General features: G+C 43.4%; 1 protein-coding gene across 6 annotated transcripts in view; it reads left to right on the top strand.

The window, feature by feature from the left end:
* The window catches only part of PKNOX1 (PBX/knotted 1 homeobox 1), a 278453-nt gene that overhangs the window by 41173 nt on the left and 219471 nt on the right, over positions 1–17809 (top strand). For 5 of the 6 annotated variants that reach the window (XR_003852751.1, XR_003852750.1, XM_029577804.1 and 2 more), the window contains exons 2-3: positions 6601–6703; positions 13613–13740. Coding sequence is in view for 3 of the 6 variants with exons in the window: in XM_029577804.1 (XP_029433664.1) it covers positions 6653–6703; positions 13613–13740 (179 nt within the window). In the remaining 3 variants the exon portion in view is untranslated. Of the gene's footprint in view, positions 1–6600; positions 6704–13610; positions 13741–17809 lie in introns of those variants that run through there. The other variant, XM_029577806.1, reaches the window with a different exon arrangement.

Consider the following 17809-nt stretch of genomic DNA (forward strand, 5'->3'; position numbering starts at 1 on the left):
GGGGGGGGAGCAGAAGTAATATGGTAATGATGGCAGGAAAAGACCATCTAGTCCACCTAGTCTGCCCTGTAAGTTTCCTATGGTAGTAGCTGCTGCTCCGTGCAGGTTGTCCCCATGTTTCTGTTAAGGATAGTAATTGCCGCTCTGTGCAGGTTACCCCTAAGCCTTATTTTAAGGGCAGTAATATTAATCAAAATCAGCAACTGTCAAACCCATAACAAAATTACTGTTAGCAACATTTTTACAGGGTGAGCAGCCTTATTAATAATTCAGACAATACTGCTGAACATGCTTTGCTTTGTGGACTTGGCTGTAGAAGAGGTCCTGCACTTTTCCCTGATGTCTGTATATTAGTACCCCTGACCATAAAAGTCAGGGCCCAGCATTGGCTGAATCCAGTCGTCCCCCCCCCCCCCCCCCCCCCCCGCCATTGAAGCAGAGAGTGTTGTAGTTGTGTCAAAATCATGTAAGCAGATTTTTTAAGGATAGTAATTCCATTGCCTTAGGGGTAATAGCTGCTGCTCCTTGCAAGTTACATTCTTGCCCCCTTTTCTTCATTCCACCTTCACTTTTAGGGATCCACAGTATTTACTGTTTTCATCTTTATCACCTCTTCCAGCAGGGAATTCCAGGCATCCACACCCATATTGTTCCCTGGGCTTATAAAAGAAAAAAGCCCTGGCTGAGTCTGGGGAGAGCCACTAACCCAAAGCAGATGGAATCCTGCTTTCTCTTGTGGAAAGGGTGCAGCCAGGGCTGGTGCAAGGTGTTACAGGCAAACCTTACAGTCTTGCACACACTCCTGGCTCCACCCTTTCCACAAACAAAAATTATATATTTATAGTAACCGATTTTACATGAAAAAGAACATTCAATGTTTTAAGGTAAAAGTATCACAACATGTATATTATTTACATATACTGCTGTGGTACCAACCAGAAAACTCTGCAAAAAAGACACCTGCAACTAACTGCCAGCGCTCAAACAGTAACAATACTTCCTATGAAAAAGCAACACTGCAATTATTACACCAGGCCCAAAAACACCAGTACACCTGATATTAGGAAAACAGGACAAGCCAAGTTGTTATAGCTTCCTACACAGAAACTACATACTAGCAGAATACTTCACCTCATACATACATGCAGTACACAGATAGACCCTCATCAAATACAGAATAAAGAGACAAAGTATAACTAGAAACATGCAGACAAAAACGGAATTGGAAACTGTAATAAGAAACATCACCATTCCTCTTTAAACATCAAACAATATAATCAAGATATATAAACCATCAATCATAATGGTAAAACCATACTCATGAAAAGAATACATATTTTAAAGCAGCTGATGAATATAGCATCCAGTGATTAAATACATATAAACATTGTTTTTTTCCAAACATAAAATATTTTAAAAGAGCAGACATCAGATAACACCCAACAAAACTAAGGCTAAAAAAAATCCCTGCTCTTCATATCTAGGAAGTTTAGATTCCAGTCAACCTGAGATTGTCATGAATTAGTCAGATGGGAGATACACATAAGCTTTATCCCCTTTCTCTCATATATACACATATATAACATATATGTTCATTCTCATACAAACTCCCTTATATTCTCTCTCTCATGCATGCTGACTGGCTCACACACATGTCCACTGACTTATTTTTGCTCACACATAAGCTCATTGGTTCGCTTGTTCTCTCTCACTCACACACATTCCCATTGGCTTACTCATTCTTGCTCACACACATTCTCTGGAAACCATAGCAAGACTGACTGTATTATTCAGTGCAACAATGGAAAAACAGAAACATCATCATTCCTCATAAAACATAAAGCAAAAGAGATATAAAACATTCATAATATTAAGCCTATACTAATAAAAAGTATAAATATTTCAAGCAGGCAATAGTCAATGAATATTTAGTAACTAAAATAACTCACAAATCTTTTTCTATTATTTCCCAAACAGCAGACACATGAAATAACACCCCAGAATATAAAATAATAGAATTAAAAATATTCAGCCCTTCATACCTGGGATCTTTTGATTTCCAGACATCCACCAATTATTGTGGTTTGGGGGAGGGGGCTTTCAAAATCTTTATCCTCTCTTCCCCCCCCCCCCCCTTCACACACATTCATGCTCTCACACACACTCAAGCTCTCCAGACATATGCAGTCTCATACACATGCAAGTGTCGGACATGCAGACTCTCATTTGCATTCACATACAGGTACTGACACACAATGCAGGCTCTGTCGCTCTCTCATGCATACATGCAGGCTGTCACACACATTCAGGCTGTCTCATATATATACAAGCAGGCTCTCTCATGCACAGTCTCTCTTGCACACACAAGCATACATACACACAGCTTTCAGGCCTCCCCCTTTCTTCTGGTTCTTGTCTTTGGCCACTGTGGGAGGGCAGCGCTGTTCCTCACTGCTGGAAGGGAAGTGGAAGGAGGCCACTACTACGGCACTGCTCCTGCAAGGTGCAGGGGGAAGAGAGGGCTGCATAGCCCTGCAGATCTCTCTTCAGGCCACAGCAGAATGGGCTCTGCTGTGGCCCCACAAGTTTCTCTTCGGGCCACAGCAAGATGAGCTCAGTGCCTCGGCTACCAGAAGATAAGAAAAAGAGGTCACAGTGCCCTTGCCCATAAGGGTGACAGGCCAGGGGCTCCCAGAGCTTTTGGCCCTACAGAAACTAGTCATTTCAGACATCTTGGCCCTTAGGAAGGTCTCAATCCTTTCGGAGCTGACAACCAAAAAGAGGAACTGGTTCGGGCTCAGGTTCAACCCAAACTTCCCAATAAAGTTTTGCCGACCCATCCATGGAGCGAGGAGATAGGGAGTCGACGATCCCTCTCCTATCAGCGGTGGGTCGAGATTACGTTGGACAAATGGGTACTGGACATCATACGAGAAGGATAAGCTCTAGAATTTCACAGCATCCCTTGGGACATGTTCATGATGTCACCTTGCCATTCTCAGCACAAGAAACTGGCAGTGGAATCTACCTTGAATAAGGCTCCTCAGTTTGAGGGCTATAATTCCGGTACGTACACCCCAGGAAAATATGGGGCGTTATTCCACCTATTTCATCGTACCCAAGAAGGAGGGTTCATTTTGCCCCATCCTGGACTTCAAGAGCGTCAGCCATCATCTACGAGTAATTCATTTCCACATGGAAACGCTATGCTCTGTCATAATGGCCGAACAACCGGGAGAGTTCCTAACCTCCCTGGACCTCTCGGAAGCCTACCTTCATATTCCAATCTGTCAGGAACACCAGCGTTTCCTATACTTTGCAGTACTGGACCGCCATTATCAGTTCCGGGCGTTGCCCTTAGGCCTGGCAACCACCCCCAGCACATTCTCTAAAATTATGGTGGTCGAGGTGGCAGCACGGAGGAAAGAAGGCATCCTAATGCACCCTTACTGGCTGATCCGGGTAAAGTCTTTGGAATCCAGGTCCTCGGCCTGATGGCATCAACCCTGGTAGTAGTACCATGGGCGAGGGCACACATGTAGCCACTCCAATGCTCCCTGCTGTCACATTGGAACCCTCTGTCTCAGGACTATTCGATTCACCTCCACCTACCAATGGAAGTATGTTCTCGGCTCCAGTGGTGGCTACAAGAAGTTCACCTAAGCAAGGGTGTAAGCCTGTCCCCACCAAACTGGCTAGTCCTCACGACGGACGCGAGCCTCCGAGGGTAGGGAGCTCACTGTCAAGAATTGACAACCCAGATGCGATGGACCAAGGAAGAGATGTGCTGGAACATAAACCGCCTGGAAGCCCGAGCTGTCAGATTAGCATGTCTGCAGTTCAGCCAAAGACTCCAGGGCCAGGCGGTCCGTCTGATGTCGGACAAAGCAACAACGGTAGCCTACATCAACTGTCAGGGAGGAAGCAAAAGGCACCAAATGTCTCTGAAAATAGACCCCCTTATGGACTGGGCAGAGTTAAATCTTCAGGGAATCTTGGCCTCCCACATTGCGGGAAAAGACAACATCAGAGCAGACTTTCTCAGCTGGGAGAGCCTTCCAGCTCCTGGTAGACCGCTGGGGCCTCCCATCCATCGACCTACTGGCCACATCTCACAATGTGAAGGTTCCCCGATTCTTCAGTTGCAGAAGAGATCAGCGCTCCCAAGGGATCGACACCTTTGTCTAGACTTGGCCAGAGGAGGACTTATTGTATGCCTTCCCTCTGTGGCCTCTGCTGGGCAAGGTCATTTGCAAGATCAAACACCACAGAGGGATTAGTCCTTCTAGTGGCCCCAGATTGGCCCAGATGCCTGTGGTATGCAGACTTTCAGAGGATTCTGGAGGAGAGCCCCCTATGCCTCCCGCCACACAGGGACCTTTTCCACACAGGGACCTTTTTCTTCATGAGGACCCAACTCGGTTTTGTTTTATGGTCTGGCCCTTGAGAGGACTCGCTGATGAAGTGTGAACACTCGATGTCAGTAATTGCCACCTTGCTCCATGCGCGGAAGTTCTCAACATCCTTGGCGTACATGCGGATCTGGAGACTATTTGAGGCCTGATGCGAGGAACGCGGGGTGCCCCCTAAGACAGCCAAAATCTCCATGATTCTGGAATTTTTTCAGGACGGCCTGAACAATGGGTTGTCCCTCAACTCCTTGAAGGTCCAGGTAGCAGCTCTCTCCTGTTTCAGAGGCGAGGTGAACGGAGCCCACCTGTCGACACATCCAGACTTGGCCCGTTTCCTAAAAAGGGTTAAACACCTCCGACCACCCTTAAAGTGGCTGGTCCCCCCATGGAGTCTCAATCTAGTATTGGACTTTTTAGAAGAGCCTTCCTTTCAGCCCCTGCGCAGTCTGTCTCTACGCCTGCTAACACTGAAGACTGTATTCTTGGTGGCGATATGCTCGGCTTGTTACATCTCCGAACAACAGGCGCTGTCGTGTTGGGAGCCGTTCCTCCTGGTGACTCCAAAAGTGCTACAGCTTCGCACCATTCTTTCCTTCTTGCCACAGGTAATCTCGGAGTTTCATCTGAATCAGTCGATTTCCTTACCGTCCCTAGATAGGTACAAAGACATGGAAGACTACTGCCTCCTACGCCACTTAAACGTCAGTAGACTTTTAGTACAGTATCTAGAACTTTCAGAACCGGTGTGTAAGATGGACTGCTTGTTTGTTCTTCACCCTGGAAGGAAACAAGGCGAATTTGCTTTGCGAGCTACCATAGCTCGCTGGATCAAGGAAGTGATCATGGGAGCTTATGTAGAGGCAGGGAAGCCTTTACCCCTTTGGGTTAAAGCTCATTCCACTAGAGCCCAGGCTGTATCCTGGGGCAGAAGCTAAGCCAGTGTCTCCCATCGACATCTGCCGAGCAGCGGTGTGGTCTTCCTTGCACACCTTCTCCAGGTTCTATCACCTGGACATCCAGGCCCAAGAAAATGCAGCCTTTGCGAGGGTAGTGCTATCCAGACCGCGGGCAGCCTCCCGCTCCATTCGGGAGTAGCTTTTGTATATCCCATTGGTTCTGAGTCCATCTGGCTACACGCTAGGAAATGGAGAAATTACTTACCTGATAATTTCCTTTTCCTTAATGTAGACAGATGGACTCAGCATCCCGCCCACGGCTGCCCATTTACGGTGCCAAGGAATCGTCCATGAGGTGAATCTCGATTCCAAGAGGATATGGGTATGCTGTTGCTGTACGCCAAGATTAGGGCATCTATAATATTGCTGGGATTCTTCGCTTACGTTTGGTTGAGTACAGTTTTGGTCATCCGTTTTTTAATCATTTTTAATCAAGTTATTATCAAGTTGTAATCAAATTTTATTCAAGTTTTTCAATAGTATGTCCACAATGGCTTTTGAAGAGCGTACTGAATGGCTGAGGTCACTGCAGGGGTATATCTAAGGTGATGTCAGCTTTGAAACCTGACTCTGTCTCCATTTGCTAGCAGGGGAACACATAACCATTGATCCTGAGTCCATCTGTCTACAGTAAGGAAAACGAAATTATCAGGTAAGTAATTTCTCTATTTCTAGACATTCTGTGGAAGTCAAAACAGCGCAATTCAAGAAAGCATGGTATAAATATAGAGAATCATTGATTGTGAGAAAGTGAGGGTAAAGCCTGAGATCGGGTAAGCTCTGCAATACTGCATCAGCAGTGTTCAGATTAGATAGGGTTTGCAGTGTTTATTTACAATTACTTACTCTGTTACTGTGTGACCCATATAGAAACTTAGAAACATGACCAGCAGAAAAGACCATATAGCCAGTCTAGTCTGCCTATCTAACTGCTTAGCTCAGCAATCCCTGTGCTTGTTCCATGCTTTCTTTAATTCAGATACTGTACTTGTCTCTACCATCTTCACTGGGAGGCTATTCCATGCATCCACCACTCTTTCTATAATGAAATACTTTTTTACATTACTCCTTTGTTTAACTGAGCTGTTAATGTTTATATAAAATCTTGTGCACAAACAAGATAATGTAGTTATTTCTGTATTCATAAAGTGTTCTGTGTGTGTATTTTTCAAAATGTAGTTTATTCTCTTTTCCTAGTTTTGTTTAATTTTGCTTTCTGTTTTTATTCTCAGAAAATGTATTTTTCCGAATCATGATGGTTTGACATTAACTGTGTCATTAATCATGATGGCAACACAGACAATAGCTATAGACAGCTATCAAGATGGCCAACAGGTAAGGATATTTTCTGGTAGTGCTACAGAAAAGGACGGCTCAGTGGTAATCAAAATAAGTAGCCCCCCTTGGCCCCCTCTTCCTCCAAATAGAAGAAAAAATAGTGAAGTGGTCCCTCCCTCCAGCACCCCCTTCCCCGAGAACTTAAAAAAGCAAAAATAACAACTTAGGATCCCGAGGCCTGGTCCTTTCTTCCCATCCCCACCCCCCATCCCCTTCCTGCAATCCCCGGAACCTTAAATTAAAGTAACAGCTTCTGAGTCAGGGCTGGGGTACACCCTTGCACTCCGCATAGTAGGTGTCATTTTCCAGAGTGGTGCCGACCTGAACTTACCCCAGCCATGTGACTGGGGTAAGGTCCAAGGATTGGATCCAGGCCAAGTGACAGATGGGCGTGGGTATGAGAAGAGAGTGCTGAGGCTTTGAACTTGAAAAAAAATTTTTTTAAGCTCTCAGGGGGGCCCGCCTCGCTATTTTTTCTTCTATTTCGGGGGAGGGGGCCAGGGGCTACTTAGTAGTCAAAATAAGTAGCCCCCCCTTTCTCCCAAATACTCAAAATATTTGAGGGGAAGGTGGTCTATTTATTTGGACTACTATTTGGGTGTATGGGGGGGCTGGGGGGACTGCTTATTCCTACAAGTATATGGAGGGGACAGGATTGTTGCAATGTGGCTACATTCTAACTGTTTTATTCACTTTCGGGGAGTTAGGGCTGCCTCGAGTGGCAGCCTTGGGTTGAGCTGGGGGTCAGCCCTGACCTGTGCTCAACCTTTTGGTTTTCCCGGAACTCTTTTTTTTTTTTTTTTTTTTGGGCCAGCGGCCCTTTAAGGTAATGGTGTTCCCTTGAGGTTTGAGTCGCCTTCACATTAAAGGGCTCCTAGGTGCATTCTTTTCCCCTGTGGTGTTTGGCCACGAGACAAAAGAACATGCCATAGAATCACAAACTTTTTATGAGGGAGAGGCCCCACTATCGTGGCGACACCCCCCGCAATAGTGGGACCCCTTCAATTAAAACTTTGCGACTTAATGAATCTAGGCCTAAGTTTGTGCCTGAGTCAGTGGAGGATGAAGTGACTTGGCCAAGGTCACAAGGAACAGCAACAGTATTTGAACCCTGGCTTCCCTGGTTTGTAGCCCACTGCTCTAACCATTAGGCTACTCCTCCACTCATAGCCCCTGGGAAAGGAAGTCACTGTTAAGAATGATAGCTGGTGACCAGATTTAGTCCATGATACAGGGTTCCAGAAGGAGCGCTGTTGCATGGCTCATTTCCTCAGGACCATTATTTTAATGACCAGACAAGGAATAGTGGGAGTTTTTTATTAATATAGGAGGTAAAAATCCCAAGTAGTTGTGAATGAAGGCTTATGGAACTAGAATTCCAGCACAGTTTTCCGACTGAGCTGGAAAGACAAGAAAGAAGTACCAGGTCAATACTCCCTCCCTCTCCCAAAAAATAACCCAAGCAAACAAGCCATTTAGTTTCCGCCTCTCCACCTACCAATAAAGGGTTTTTAAGGAATAGTAGTTTTGGGCAGGATGGATAACTCTCCAAAGGATTGTAGTTATGGAAGAGAATACGGTATGGATTTGAGATATATAAGACTAGCTGAAACCTACAATCTAATGTATGATTTATGTATTTTTTTTATTTTGCATTTTGCATTTTCAATATAACATAAGAACAGATATTGAATATAGATGTCCAGGAAAAGAAAGAAAACAAAACTTGATTACAGTTCTCTACAGTATCAATTACATCTCATATTCAAAATTAGAAATATTTTACATTGTAATTGCTCATGGAGGCAAAAAGAAAAAAGAGCAAATTTAAATAGAGGTAACAATAGGGAAAAATTTCCCCTAAAGAAAAACCATTGAAATTATTGAGTTCAACAGGTCTCATTTCCTACTGCTACTGATTCTACAGCTACACTCTCCTGGGTAATAGAATCAAGAAAGACGCGGAGCTGTGATATTTCGAAGAAAATATATTTCTGCTGCTGATAAATAATCTCACACTTGCAAGGGAATCTCAGCAGCATCTTTCCTCCTTTAGCTTCCGTCTCTGATTTCAAGCCTAAAAATTTTTTCCTTCTGTCTTGCGTTAACTTAGAGAAATCAGGATATATCCATATTCTGTCCCCATGAAAACTAGCCAATCGATTACGCATGTAAGCTCTAAAAACTGCTTCCCTATCTGTTGCGAAAGAGAAGGATACATGCAATACAGATCTATTTTTTATGATGGTATTGGAATCAGATTCAATTATCCCTGTTAAATTTAAAGGGGGATCTTCAATCACATTGCTGCCAGAAGGATTTCTTTTTGATGGAACATAATAAATCTTTGACACAACAGGAATAGCTTGCAAGGGCAACTTTAAAACTTCCACTAAATATTCTTTAAACATATCATTAAGGGGATATCAGGTCGTGTTTAGGGAAATTTAATACCCTAAGATTTAAATACTTCAAGGTGTTTTCTAATGTTTCAAACCTTTTTTCATAGACAATTTCTGCTTTCAGATATTTTTGCTGGTATCTTTCCATCTTATCTAATCTTTTTTCTAATTGAGTCATTTTAACATCAGAATTTGATATGGAACGTTCAATATTTTTAAACCGTTGATTTGAGTCCATTGTAATTTTAGTTAAATTAACTACTGCTGTTTCCAAAGACTTTATAGCTCCCCAAAGGGTAGCTATAATAACATTGGACACCCTTTGGTGTCCAGTGTTATTGGACACCATGTTGCAGGCTTGGTCAGGACAGAATACGAGCTCCCCAGTTCTTCAGATTCAAGTTCCCCAAGTGTTGCTGGAACTCCTTCTCTAACCTCTTGAACCAAAGAGGTTACATTGGAAAAACCAGAAGAAACATTTAAAGGTGGAGGAGGAGTATTCGGTGCCCCAGGGCTCAAGGATATTTCGGCCAATAGGCCTGGTGTTTGCTCTCCACCAGTGCCTACAGCGGCCAAGTCCTCCAGGTTTGACCCTGTTGTAGGGGCATAAAAAGCTGAAATCCGGGGCTGGGAAGGTTCCAGTACAGGGGAAGATGTAATCAACTCCCTGACTTTGCCTTCCTTTTGGTGTGAGGCATATTATTATGTGGTAATTGAAAACTGCCACCGTTTAGCTTATTAACCCCTTTACTCAAAAAATATATATTGCCTTCATGAGTGAGCTGGAGGTTTCAGATGAAGAATCAAAGTAATTTTGATACACTTACTTCCAGATGAATATTGATGTTATAGACCCAAAATTTTCTCCGGCGATGTTTCAACTGATATTTCAGGTAAAGCCGCGCGCCCCAAAGGGGCGTGCAGCTTCGACGACACACCGGCACGTCGACGCGCCTAAGGGGGTCGGGTCTTATACCTCACGCCGGTCGTGGTCTGATGATGTCAGCCGATGCGGAAGTCCTTATACAGGCTAGGAAAGTCCAGCAGCCGTCAGGAAACTTTGAAGAAATCAGGTATTTCGGCGAAACTCTCCCTCCAACGGCACTTCCTCTCTCCTCCACCTCACTGAAGTGCCTGAGGGGGTCGGGTCTTATACCTCACGCCGGTCGTGGTCTGATGACGTCAGCCGATGCGGAAGTCCTTATACGGGCTAGGAAAGTCCAGCAGCCGTCAGGAAACTTTGAAGAAATCAGGTATTTCGGCGAAACTCTCCCTCCAACGGCACTTCCTCTCTCCTCCACCTCCTTCATGTATTTTTTTAATGGCAATCTTATGAATTGTTTTATTGTTAGTCATATTGCAGTGAATGGGTTGTAGCCCATTAAATACCTGTTTTAAGCCTGGTCCTATAAGATGGGGGTCTGTTCTAAATTGGGTGAGACACTGAGGGAATTGGCTATCCCTGTAATTCAGGGAATGGAGGTATATGGATGCCCATGTATGGTACAATTACCTAGATGTGTTACTAATACCCAGTGCCTTCTAGAGATGTGATTAAATACCAACCCCACATCCAACTTTCATGCTGGTTCAATTGACATTATGACGAGGAGGGGTAGATATGGAGATGTGGCAGATGGGTAGGCATTCATAAGGTCAACCAGGGAAATTCCATAATATTAATTCACTAATAACAGAGGAGATGTCTCCCTTTTTAGACCAAGATGTGCAGGAGAAATTTATTTATTTATTTACTTCCCTTACTGCAGAGGTTTTCAGGACAAGGTACAAAAGCAAAAGATAAAACTCATAAATTTTATTAGGCCTGGAAACAAAAATTTAGGGAGGTTGCAGAATTGCTTCTTCCTAGCTGTGCTGAATCTCATTTAATTGGGAACAGCAGCAGGATGTGTTCTCAGCAGTAGTACAGCAGGGTCTGGAGGCAGGAAAACACGAGGTGAGGTTCACTGACTATGTTTTCAAAACTGCAGCAAGTGTGGCTGCTGCGCTGCCTGCAGGATGCCTGGCTCCGTGCCTCGGGCCTTGAGGTAGAGGTCCAATAAAAGCTGGCAGATCTACCCTCTACGGGTGAGAATCTCTTTGGAGATAAGGTCAGGGATGCGGTGACTCAGCTGAAGGACCACCATGAAACCCTTCAACACCTGTCGTCTAGTACTTTCGATATAAGAACATAAGAACATAAGAAATTGCCATGCTGGGTCAGACCATCAAGCCCAGCATCCTGTTTCCAACAGAGGCCAAAAACCAGGCCACAAGAACCTGGCAATTACCCAAACACTAAGAAGAACCCATACTACTGATGCAATTAATAGCAGTGGCTATTCCCTAAGTAAAATTGATTAATAGCCATTAATGGACTTCTCCTCCAAGAACTTATCCAAACCTTTTTTGAACCCAGCTACACTAACTGCCCTAACCACATCCTCTGGCAACAAATTCCAGAGCTTTATTGTGCGTTGAGTGAAAAAGAATTTTCTTCGATTAGTCTTAAATGTGTTACTTGCTAACTTCATGGAATGCCCCCTAGTCCTTCTATTATTTGAAAGTGTAAATAACCGAGTCACATCTATTCGTTCAAGACCTCTCATGATCTTAAAGACCTCTATCATATCCCCCATCAGCCGTCTCTTCTCCAAGCTGAACAGCCTTAACCTCTTCAGCCTTTCCTGATAGGGGAGCTGTTCCATCCCCTTTATCATTTTGGTTGCCCTTCTCTGTACCTTCTCCATCGCAACTATATCTTTTTTGAGATGCGGCGACCAGAATTGTACACAGTATTCAAGGTGTGGTCTCACCATGGAGCGATACAGAGGCATTATGACATTTTCCGTTCTATTAACCATTCCCTTCCTAATAATTCTTAACATTCTATTTGTTTTTTTGACTGCTGCAGCACACTGAGCCGATGATTTTAAAGTATTATCCACTATGATGCCTAGATCTTTTTCCTGGGTGGTAGCTCCTAATATGGAACCTAACATCGTGTAACTACAGCAAGGGTTATTTTTCCCTATATGCAACACCTTGCACTTGTCCACATTAAATGTCATTTGCCATTTGGATGCCCAATCTTCCAGTCTTGCAAGGTCCTCCTGTAATGTATCACAGTCTGCTTGTGATTTAACTACTCTGAATAATTTTGTATCATCCGCAAATTTGATAACCGCACTCGTCGTATTCCTTTCAAGATCATTTATATATATATTGAAAAGCATCCTCGGTCAGAAAATCCTTGCAAAAAAGCTTGAGGAACTTATTCTATCGCCAGAGGAAATATTATTTTCCTGCCTTGCGGGCCGCACACCCTGTGCTGGTTCCAGGGGTTGTTCCCATCAGCAGTGGACCCCCAGACCTCAGCCAGCCCCCCAGCAAAGCTCCACCACGGGGTTTTGAATGGGAGCGAGGGAGCCTGCCTCCAACCAGAGGGCAGGATGCTGTACCCTCGGCATCCTGCCCTCTGGTTGGAGGCAGGCTGCGTCATTTTGCATACTGCTGGCCTCACGTTACATGGGACCAGTGGGTTCACACCCTCGTTCGCTGAGGGAACCGGCTGAATTTCAGAGATGTCCCTGCGGATTCTCCCTCATGTCCATCATGGGCTTCATCTGCTCCTCAGGAAATACTTTTGACAGAGCTCTCTGCCCTTCTAATAGCTGGAGTGGTAGAACACATTTCCCTCCGCCAGCAGGACAGAGGGTTCTACTCTTGGTATTTCCTGATACCAAAGAGAACTGGGGGCCTATGCCCTATTCTCGACCTGAGAGCCTTGAACAAATTCCTTCAAAGAGAAAGGTTCAAGATGATCTCTCTGGGCACCCTGATCCTAAGAAGAGGAGACTGGCTGTGCTCCCTCATCCTAAAAATGCCTATGCCCACATTGTGATCTTCCTGTGTCATGGGACGTATCTGGCTTTGTGGTGGGAAAAGATCACTTTCAGTATTGAGTGTTGCCATTCGGCAACCTGTAATAACTAATTCAGCCTGTTTATTGATGGAAAAAGCAAGTTAGCTTACTAAACATTACTGTAAATGATGTTTTCCATAGATAGCAGATGAATTAGCTATGGAATACCCATTTTCCCTGGAGAGTTGACTACATAGCAAGATTAGCTCAGGAGGGGACTCATGAGGCAGTGTCTGTATGGAAACTTCTGCACATGCTCAGTAGAGTTTAGAGCTCTACTATTTGGGAGAGAAGAGTGCATTCGGTGTCGCCGGATGACATCACCCACGTTTAATGGCTAATTCATCCACTGTCTATGGAAAACACCATTTACAGTAAGCAGACTTGCTTTTTGAGCTCATTCATGTAGGGCAATTAAAGGAGTTTTCCTTGATTGTTTTCAGTTTTTTGTTTTTTTAAATAAATGCCAAGATAAACCCAGCTTCTGGTTATTTTCAGATGTTAGTGCTACTTTGGTAAGTAAAGGTTTTATTGTTAATTCTGGATGTACTGTAATATTACATTATTTCTTTCCTGTAGATGCAAGTAGTAACTGATTTAAAAACGGAACAAGATACAAACTGTTCAGAAACCGATGGTGAAGGAGTCAACCCAATGCCTGTGGAAACCCAGACACCAATGGATGCAGATAAGCAGGCTATTTACAGGTAAATTTCTAATATTTTCAAATGGTAGTGTGATTTCTGTGAATAAGAGAAGGGAAACAAGAGTATTATAAGCAAAAGATGACGACGACTAGGAAAAATTGTGACTAGGGTTGGCAACGCTCTGGGTTTGCCAGGTTGATCATGGCTCCTGTAATCTATATATATATATATATATATATATATTGAAAAGCATCCTCGGTCAGAAAATCCTTGCGAAAAAGCTTGAGGAACTTATTCTATCGCCAGAGGAAATATTATCTTCCTGCCTTGCGGGCCGCACACCCTGTGCTGATTCCAGGGGTTGTTCCCATCAGCAGTGGACCCCCAGACCTCAGCCAGCCCCCCAGCAAAGCTCCACCACGGGGTTTTGACTGGGAGCGAGGGAGCCTGCCTCCAACCAGATTTTTCTGCTAATAGTCTTTTTGAATGTAGTCCGTTTTATCTCTCTGCAAGTTCTTTTTTTCAACTTGTTCCAATGTATGACGCCCCAGAGGCGACTGTTTCAGTTCCTTGTAAACCGGTGCGATATGTTTATTATACAGGAACATCGGTATATAAAAAACTAAAAATAAATAAATAAATGAATCTAGCTCCCACTCCAGGCTGGCTCCAGAACCAAGCGAGACCCATAGCTCCACCTCTAGACTGTTCCAGGAATCTCTGCTCCAGCTCTAGAGTAGCACTAACTGCTTTTACTGGGCTCTGAGGGAAGAAGTGTATATAAAAAAAAAAAAAAGTGTAATAAGCTTAACATTTTCTAACTGATGTTACTGAATAAGTATTCCAAGATAATTATGCAATTGAGTGAAAAAAGATTATGAAAGCTGTTTATTAAATCTGAATTATTTGTATATCTAACAAGTCAGTAAGTATGGCATAATGAATAGGGCTAAGAAAGTAATATATTTCTTTTTAAACAATTGATTGGCAAATAACTACGTTTGTATGACATTAATTGCATACCAAACCAACTAAAATAAACTTCCTAAACAAAGATTTGTTTCCATTTATTTGTACCTCGTTAAACTGATTTTTTTCCAGTATTTATTGATTTTATTTATTTAACATTTTTATATACCGCAATTCATGTAGCAGAGTTACATATCATTTCGGTTTACATTAAAACATTAAACAAGCATGTAAGAATGCGATTACATTGAACAAGGGAGATAAACTAGGATCAAGTAACCAGGGAGTAACGTGTAACAAATAAATAGAAAGGTAATAAGAGTCTGTTGTAGAGTTGTAGATAATCTGGTTGGTGATCTAGGTACATGTTGGGGATAAAAAAGTACACGGATTATACGATTGGATAGGTTGATTTTGGCGTTGGAACGCTGAGCTGAAACTCAAAACTGAAGGAGTCTGATGGAATTGCTTGTAGGATATGAGGAGAAGTATGAGGAATTATTGGCATAAGTTGAAAGCTTGTTCGAATAGCCAAGTTTTGAGTCTCTTTTTAAATGTGATCGGGCATAGTTCCTGCTGAAGTACTGGAGGTAGAGAATTCCATTGCACGTGGCCTGCTGTAGATAGGGATCATTTATTTAGAGTAGTTTTGATGGGTGGGGCGATGAGAGTATCTCTATAAGCGGCTGTCACCGGTCTGGATGGTATATGTGGTCGAAGGGGAATATTGAGATCCAGTGTAATGAGCTTGTGAATGGATTTGTGAATGATTGTTAGTACTTTGTAAGTGATTCTAAACTTGATTGGGAGCCAGTGAAGGTTTCTCAAGATGGGAGTAATATGATTTCTTTTGTTGGTCTTAGTCAGAATCCTGGCTGAGGCGTTTTGAAGCATTTGTAATGGTTTTATGGTGTTAGCTGGGAGGCCAAGTAGAAGAAAATTACAATAGTCAATTTTTGAGAAAATGATTGCTTGGAGTACTGAACGGTAGTCTTGGAAATGGAGGAGTGGTCTGAGCTGTTTTAGGACTTGCAATTTATAGAAGCCATCCTTAGTGGTGTTATTAATAAATCTCTTTAGGTTTAGTTGATTGTCCATGAAGACTCTAAGGTTTCTAACTTGTGAAGAGAAGGATGGTTGACTAGTATGGAGTATGTTGGACAATTCAAAGCTGTTGTCCTGTGAGACGAGTAGTATTTTGGTTTTATTGGAATTGAGGATTAAGTTAAGGCTCAAGTGTAGGTTGTTGATGGCTTGGAGGCAATTGTTCCAGAAATCTATAGTTTTTTGAAGCGATTCAGTAACCGGGATGAATATTTGCACATCGTCTGCATAGATGTAGTGGGTTAATTTTAGTTTGGTGAGGAGCTGGCAGAGTGGTAAAAGATAAATGTTGAAAAGGGTTGGGGGATAGGGAAGAGCCTTGAGGAACTCCCAGGGTGGAGCAGACGGGGTGTGATTCTTTATTGTTTATTCTGACCTTGTAAAATCTGTTATGTAGAAAGGACTTGAACCAGCTGAGAGCAGTGCCTTTGCCGATGTCAGATAGCCGATCTCGGAGTGTTGAGTGGTTCACCATGTCAAATTCGGCTGATAGGTCAAGGAGAATGAGTAGGCCAGGTATAGTGTCTGTTAGAGAGATTAGGAGAGTTTCTGTATTTCGGGTTTTTCTGAAGCCGAACTGAGATGGGGCTAATATTTTGTTTTCGTCCAGATACTCCGAAAGTTGCTTGTTAACTATTTTTTCTAGGATTTTGGAGATGAAGGGGAGTTTAGCAATCGGGCGATAGTTAGTGGGGTCATCTGGAGACAGGTTGGGTTTTTTCAGAAGTGGTTTTAGAATTGCGAGTTTCAATGGGTCCGGAACTAAGCCTTGCATAAGTGAACAATTGATAATGTCGGCAATTGGTTTGGTGACGGTTTTTGAGATGGCAATGAGTAGGTTGGGGGGGATCGCATCTGTGGGGTGTGCAGCAGGTTTGAGCTTCTTTAAGATAGTTTCAATCTCTAAGGAGGAGGTCGGTTCGAAGGTTTCCATACTTGTGTTCTGTTGAGTAAGTGAAGAGTAGGTTGGTGGGGGAAGAGGAACGTTATTGGTATTTAAAGGACTGATCAGATCGGTGATTTTTTTCTTAAAGTATGTGGCTAGTTCTGAGGCTTTGCTGGCCGCTTGATCTTCTGGGATGTTCATGGGGGACGAGTTGGTGAGAGATGAGACGAGAGAGAATAAGGCTTTAGGATCGAATATGAAGTGGTGGATTTTCTGTGAGAAGAAATCCCTTTTTGTTTGGTGGATGGCTGTCCGGTAGCGGTGCATGAGAGATTTGTAAGCTCCCAGGTTTGAAGGGGAAGAGTTTTTTTTGCCATGTATGTTCGAGTCTTCTAAGTTCTAGTTTCATGGTTTTAAGTTGGGGGGTGTACCAGGGTTTCTTGTTGTTCGAATTGGAGTGGAGGGTTTTCTTAGCTAAAGGGCACGTAAGGTCAGCTACGTTATTGGTTATTTTGATCCAGGAGGATGTGGCTGCATTAGCATCCGTGAGGTCTAGTTTGTCTAATGCCGTGGATAGATGCGGGCTAAGAGTTTCTGGGTTGCATAACTTCCTGAATTGTAGTGAGGTTTTTTGTAATGGTAGGCGGATGGGTCGGATGTGCTTCAGAGTTGTCGAGATCAACCTGTGGTCCGACCAGGGGACTGGGGAGCAAGTCGTAGCTGAGGCCGGAGTGAGACTTTCATTTATGAAAATTAAATCCAGTGTGTGTCCCCCTTTGTGTGTTGGATCTTTAATGATTTGTTTGAAGCCCATGTACTTAAGGGTAGTGAGAGAGGTTTCACAGCTGGAGGATTGAGGGGTTTTATCCACGTGGAGGTTGAAATCTCCCATTATAATAGCAGGGGTATCTGTGTTGATGTGTTTGGCTAAGAGTTCAATTAATGGAGACGGGTCAGATTCTAGGCTTCCTGGAGGGGCATAGGTAAGGCAGATTTGCAGGTGTTTAGATTTGAATATGGCGAATTTGAGAGAGGTGGATGAGTTTGAAATCTGTAGAGATAGCCCTAGTTCTTTTTTTGCGGCTAATAACAGGCCACCACCTCTTTTCTTAAGTCTGGGGATAGAGAAACAGTTGTAGGCATGTGTAGGGAGTTGGTTGATTAGTGCCG

This window comes from Rhinatrema bivittatum, chromosome 15 (genome assembly GCF_901001135.1).
Source record: "Rhinatrema bivittatum chromosome 15, aRhiBiv1.1, whole genome shotgun sequence".
NCBI lineage: Eukaryota > Metazoa > Chordata > Amphibia > Gymnophiona > Rhinatrematidae > Rhinatrema > Rhinatrema bivittatum.